The following is a 7055-nucleotide window of genomic DNA, read 5'->3' as shown; positions in this document are numbered from 1 at the left end:
CATTACTGATCATGCAGCACTTAACACGGAAACATACTGGGGGGAATTCATAAAATCTGGAGCAGCTGTGCACGGCAACCAATCAGCTTCTCTCTTCAGTTTGTTCACTTAGGATTTGAAAATGAAAGAGAGAAGCTGATTGGTTGCCATGCACAGCTGCTCCAGATTTTGTCTGCTCCAGTTTTGATAAATTCCCCCCACTGTATATCTGATGATACGTCTGTTTTACATGTTAACATTGTGCTGCTCTGTCATAGTCGGGATCACTCTCTGCCACAATTCATCTCTGAGCTGAAATAAGTTGGGGAGCTCTAATGATGCAATTGATGAAAGTTGCACATTGTGTCCCTTTTAATCTCACAAATTTGTAGCAAAAGCATTCGGAGAGGATTCCTCCACGGAGGGAGTTCGGGGCAGATGCAGCTCTTTTGGCCGTCGCAGCATTTTTTTTATTTTGGGCCCGGCATCCTCGCTTTGTTCCCGTTCCCCCGTTCATTAGAAGGACGGGAGGCAACAGATGGCGCCGGCATCCGCGCAAACGGCTGAAAGAAAAAAAAAAAGAACGATTCAGACGTGATTATCCAATCAATACATTTTCAAAAAACACATCTCCAACATGATTACTCGCCCGCCGTCGCTCGGAAAGAAGAGCGAAACAATGATTAGCCCATTCAGACGGGGACAAACAGCCATTATTCCCGCAGAAAGGATTCCGCCGCCTCTGATTGCACAAATGTTTGTGTCTGTAGAACATCCGTAAATATTACAGAGAAGAAAGGCGCGCAAGCTGCGGCGAGCGGGAGTCCCCTAATTGCAGCCTCGGAAACGCTGACTTCAGAGGGATCCGGAAAGGAAGTCAAAGCCGCCCGCTATTATCAGAGAAATTCTCCTCGGTTGGAGTGACGTGGGGCTTCCACCGCACAACATCTGCAGGCTTTCCGACAACTTTTCTTGTGTTCAGAGGAATCACTTTCATACTTTTCTGCTTAATTAGGACATGTGTTCCACAATGGATGCACCCGTGTCATGTGATCAGTGACAATTCTCCTGTGCCACCATGGATGCATCCATGTCATGTGATCAGTGACAATTCTCCTGTGCCACCATGGATGCACCCATGTCATGTGATCAGTGACAATTCTCCTGTGCCACCATGGATGCACCCATGTCATGTGATCAATGACAATTCTCCTGTCCCACCATGGATGCACCCATGTCATGTGGTCAATGACAATTCTCCTGTCCCACCATGGATGCACCCGTGTCATGTGATCAATGACAATTCTCCTGTACCACCATGGATGCACCCGTGTCATGTGATCAATGACAATTCTCCTGTCCCACAATGGATGCACCCATGTCATGTGATCAATGACAATTCTCCTTTCCCACAATGGATGCACCCATGTCATGTGGTCAATGACAATTCTCCTGTCCCACCATGGGTGCACCCGTGTCATGTGATCAATGACAATTCTCCTGTCCCACAATGGATGCACCCGTGTCATGTGGTTACTGACAAGTCTCCTGTCCAACAGTGGATGCATCCATGTCATGTGATCAATGACAAGTCTCATGTCCCACAGTGGATGCATCCATGTCATGTGATCAATGACAAGTCTCATGTCCCACAATGGATGTATTTGTGTCATGTGGTTACTGACAAGTCTCATGTCCCACAATGGATGTATTTGTGTCATGTGGTTACTGACAATTGTCATGTCCTACAATGGATGCACCCGTGTCATGTGGTTACTGACAAGTCCCATGTCCCACAATCTGTAGAGCTCTTAAAGGGGAAGGGGGCACCAGTAGAAAGGGAAACAGATGAAGGGGGCACCAGTAGAAAGGGAAACAGATGAAAGTTTGTATTTCTAACTTGCTTGAATAGCCTGACCTTATTAAAGGACTTACATTGTAATGCCTATAGTCAGTACTGTGTAAACACTTCACTTCGATGGGCTGAGTCACCTGCTGGCTTGCTTCTCCCATGACCTCATGTGTAGAGCCAATGATTCATCCAGCCACTATTCACCCAAAACTGAGATGCCATACTAATGTAATAGCCAGGAGTCGGGATTGCGATGGCGGAGCCACCGTCTGTTCTATGTCCTTCCTGCTCACTGCTGTAGGAAAACAAGTTACATAATGTAAAAAGTTTTGTTTTGCGTCTCCTGAAAACTATTTTCTCCTGCTGAATATTAGTGACAGTGAAATTGCAGCTCCTGTCTGACTGTCCTCACCTCGGAGGAGAAAATTAAATGTTGGTCTTTTGCTCGCGAACGGCTGTGAGGCGACTTTTGTGACCGAGCCTTCATCTCCCAGTAAGATGTTTACAGGCCCAGCCTGACGATTATCCGATGACATTTAAAGTGCCCTAGTAGGGAAACGTTACAACGCACATGCAGAAACTTGGCACGCATGTAACATTGTGTACAGACCGCTGCAAACTTAACCAACATATCCAAATAAAATATTATAAATAGGAGGACGTTGGATTTGGATCTAAACCCTAAATGGCTGACATTTCGTTTGTTCTGTGCACTGTGTATAATCAACAATGTTATTCTTTAAACAATGATTTACATTTAATAAAATACTTTTTTTTTCTCCTTTGTTACATCTCAGTTTTGCTGATCCACTGCAGCCACTTTGAGGCCACTTTCTGCATGTATGCGATTTCTCATGTGGGTGGGTTTCCTGATGGTGACAGCAGTGGACTATGCCTGCGTAATATGTCTCAGCACTGCCGCTTGTAATCTCCATTGGGAGAACATGTGACAGGGTGTCTGTGAAGGTTCTCATTAGGGATGCACCGATACTGTTTTTTTCTGTATCGAGTACGTGTACCGATATATTGCTGTCGGTACTTGCCGAGTATTGGTACCGGTGCTTCCACTGACATGGAGTCTGCTTCCCGGGAGGCTGTAATGTCACGGCACCCGGCTTTCTCATTTCCCAGGAAGCCGGCTCCATGTTTGGCCGGCTTGATGCCAATCGGCATGGAGCCGGCTTCTCGGGCAATCAGGAAGCCGGGCGGCAAGTAATGACCCGCCTCTTGGTTCCCTGATTGGCTGGGAAGCTGGCTCCATGCTGATTGGCTGGGAAGCATGGAGTAGAAGTATTTGCCCAAAGTACTCGAATTTCGGAATTGAGAAAGCTGGTCAGATGACCAGCAAAACATCTTCAGGAAAAATCCAGCAAATCCAGTTGCCTCGATTTATTTTTTTACAGATGTCGCAGGGTGGCATTGCAGTTACATCCAATGGACTTTAATATGAAGTTATCGTCCCCTTGCAGTTACATCATCCTCCACGGATGGCTTTCCACAAGATTTTGATGTTTATCTATGGGCATTTGTGAGGTCAGGTACTGAAGTTGGATGAAAAGATCTGGCTTACAATTGGCTTTGCGTTACATTTCATTCCAATGATGTTCAGTAGGTTGAGGTTAGGGATCTGTGCAGGACACTCAAGTTCCGCCACACCAAACTGGTCAATCCAGGTCTTTATGGAGCTGGCTTTGTTCCCAGGGGCGCAGTCATGCTGCGACAGAAAGGACTTTTTTTTTTGGAAGGGGCTTCACTCAACTAGTACTTGTTGGCTTACAACTGTTTTTCATTTCCAGGTCGCTTTGTGTTTCTCTCCCGTCGGAAACAAGTTGCGAGTCCGGAGCAGAAAATTCCCAGCTGTGGTCAATTGTACAGCAATAGATTGGTTCCATGAGTGGCCACAGGAGGCGCTGGAGTCTGTCAGTCTCAGATTCCTCCAGGAAACTGAGAATATTGAGGTGAGAGCCCTTCTATGCAGACCTGACATACAAAAGGTGTATGCTGGGGTAGACATGAATGAAGTGCCATATGGTGGATCCGGGTATTGGTTGTGAACCCGGTGTACTGACATTCTGGGTCAAAAGATGTTAGGTTTGTTGTGCCCTTCCATCGAAAGAATGGGGATACATTCATGTGCTTTTCTTTTTGTTTTTATCTCAGCCTTCAGTTAAAGACTCTATAAGTAAATTTATGGCCTACGTGCACACAAGCGTCAACGAGATGTCCAAAAGCTACCTGAGCAATGAGCGCCGCTACAATTACACCACGCCTAAGTCCTTCCTGGAGCAGATCAAGTTGTATCAGAACCTTCTATCCCAGAAAGGCAAAGAGCTGGCGGCCAAGATGGAGCGCCTGGAAAACGGACTTGAGAAGCTAAACAGCACATCAGCCCAGGTGAGAACCAGACGAGCCATGTGCTAGATTTCCAACATGTCCCAAGAGGGGTGGTCTGGGTTCTGAATGTGGACCTCATGTCTTTTGTTGTAGTCCTCATGGCCTGCCATTGTGGCAGCCCAAACGCAGCTCAACTTTTTTTTCTTTGCTCTACCACTGAGGAAAACAATTTAGGTGTGCAGTCATTGCCAAGAAGTATCTTCTAGCATCACTATTGATTCTAATCCTCAACCATTAGTACCACTGATGACCTATTAATAAACATTACTGAACATAATTGTTGCCATACAAAGTGCCTCTGTTGCTTGTGGTTCCTTTGTTTAGTTATCATTCATCAACATCAGGCCACTTAGTCCAAGCTTCCATTTATTATTGTCTACACAGCCTGATTATCACATGCATTGCTCAGATGTCAGAGTTGTAGATATCAGGGTGTGTATGACCCCTATGAGGTATATTAGCTAGATCAGCACACTTTAGATCAGTGGTTCCCAACCTGTATAACCTCAGGACCCACATTTGTCCTTGGTCATTAAGTTGCGACCCAAGTCGCACCACACTGGAATGCACAGCATTGCAGTAAACGCATGTCCCCTGGCAAATAATCAAGAGGTGAGAGGTGTGTTTTGGGTGCTATTCAGATGAATTGCAACACAATGCACCTCCCGCACCAGAACGAACAGTGGGTGCGATTGCATGGTAGTTTGCGATTAAGACGCACACAACCACAGACACAGTCTCACACACTCAGTGACATTCTCACACACATACACACTCCAAAAAAAAAAAATGTAGAGGTTCAGTGTGGGCTGCTGTGCTCTGACGAAACTCCATCCATACGTGCATTGCTTGTACAGATCCCTGTAGCGGTGCGGGGGGCCAGAATCTAACGTCACTCCGGTCACACGAGGGAGCTGTAAGCAATGCCCGTATGGATGGAGCTCCCTCACGGCCATACCTCCAGCCCACCTCACCTCAAGCTGACACTCGGCGCCAGGCAGTATATTTTGAACGGCTGCTCGGCACGAGAACTGACATTGGTGTGCAATAGGGGAGGCTGAGGAGCCTCTCACCTAGTGCAGTGGAAGGCATGCGGTGACTCAATGAACATGGGGTCGCGACCCACTTTTGGGTCACGACAAGACATGTGCGATTCGTTTCGTTCTGAATCGAAATTTCGGAGATTCGTATGTATCCGAATTCCGAATTACAGATATAACGAATACAAACTAATCCAAATTTCTGATTCGTTTTTTAGACAAAATTTTGTTGCAGCAAAGTGACATTTGAGAACAAAAAACATTTTTTTCCCTCTTAAATGTCACTTTGCTGCATCGAACGAACGAAACGAAATTTCATACAGATTACCGCGAACGAATTTGATCCGAATTCCGGAGCGAATTGACTTTCGGACCCGAATTCCAAAAAACGAAATAAAGCAAAATCCGAAATGAAACTAAACAAATTTTTTGGCTGGTGCACATGTCTAGTCACGACCCACCAGCTGAGAACCATGGGGCTAGATCATCCAGGATCTTTGAACGGGCTTGTAAATCCAAGTCACGCTCTGTCCATATAAAAACCAATCTGGACTGTCTGCAAAATCCAAGAAACTAAATATATTTTATTCCCCTAGATACTCTGAACATCTTGTTATTATTATAATCCGATCTGATGTAGGATTGAATATTTATGTTTTAGCTGCTTCCAAATATCGGATGGTCCCCTCTATCCTGGGCTGCCCTGTATAGCAAGACATCAGCCGGCTCTGTCATTGATCTGCCACATAATAAAGCCTATGATATCATCGTAGCAGTTTTAATTCATATATTCCTTATAGACAGACTAACATTATAGCAATGAGTCTACAAAGTGTGTCTTTTCTTAGGCAGCTCTCTGTAAAATAAAAAAAAAATGCTATTCCTGCATAGAATTAAGATTGCAAATTTCAGGAAGTCTCAGCAAGTCAGGGGGTCCATTCAGAGATGAATAATTTTGATGCATTTGCATGAAATAGACCTCCGTTCTGGGACTCGTACAATCGCTCGCATAATTTAAGGAAAAACGAAAACAAATTCATTGAGTTTAAAAACTATGAAGTAGCAGGTAAAAAAAAAAAAAATTGTTTAGCGAACATTGTGTAACCTCAAATTTCCCCGGAGGCTCTGAGCCCGCCAACATCCTGTCAATGTAATTGTTATAACAGCGCTGCAGAACCATAAGGTTAATCCCATATGGCTTTTCCTCTTTAATCTTGAAGCCGTACGCATACGCAGAGACAAGTTCAGCTGCGAACTTCTTTCCACAAAAACAACTTTTCTTTCCGTACCTTCCTGCAGTGGGTTAGGTAGCTGAATACTGCCCTAAGTGCAAGTGAATCCCGTCTCTGCCCAACTCAGAACCAACCTTGTTACATGATTATTGTTTTAAAAATTGAAATTGATCATTGTCCAAATCTCGGTGCCTTCACCTGTGTAACATTTGCAAAATACACCCGGTATTCATAAACAGTGACACCATCAAGCTACTAATGAACTCCTTTGTTATCTCTCAACTCCTGCAACTCCCTCTTTGTTGGCCTTCAGTCTGTCATGAATGCTGCTGCCACATTCATCCAACTTCCCAATCATTGAGTGTCCGACACCCCTCTATGCCAATCCCTCCACTAGCTTCCATCCCCTGCCCCTCTCTTCTAATCCATCCTCTGGCTTCCATCCCCTGCCAATCCCTACATTGGCTTCCATCCCCTCCCCCTCTGTTCTAATCCCTCCTCTGGTTTCCATCCCCTGCCAATCCCTCCACTGGCTTCCATCCCCTGCTCTCTCTTTCA

General features: G+C 45.3%; 1 protein-coding gene across 1 annotated transcript in view; it reads left to right on the top strand.

The window, feature by feature from the left end:
- DNAH9 (dynein axonemal heavy chain 9) overlaps positions 1–7055 on the top strand; it is a 121174-nt gene that overhangs the window by 56124 nt on the left and 57995 nt on the right. Inside the window, exons 27-28 of the mRNA XM_018573472.1 lie at positions 3628–3789; positions 3992–4225. Coding sequence (XP_018428974.1) covers positions 3628–3789; positions 3992–4225 — 396 coding nt within the window. The remainder of the gene's footprint in view (positions 1–3627; positions 3790–3991; positions 4226–7055) is intronic.

This window comes from Nanorana parkeri, unplaced genomic scaffold (genome assembly GCF_000935625.1).
Source record: "Nanorana parkeri isolate BGI_ZX_2015 unplaced genomic scaffold, ASM93562v1 scaffold47, whole genome shotgun sequence".
Classification (NCBI taxonomy): Eukaryota; Metazoa; Chordata; class Amphibia; order Anura; family Dicroglossidae; genus Nanorana; species Nanorana parkeri.
The sequence above is the reverse complement of the archived record's forward strand: the minus strand, read 5'-3'. Positions and strand labels throughout refer to the sequence as shown.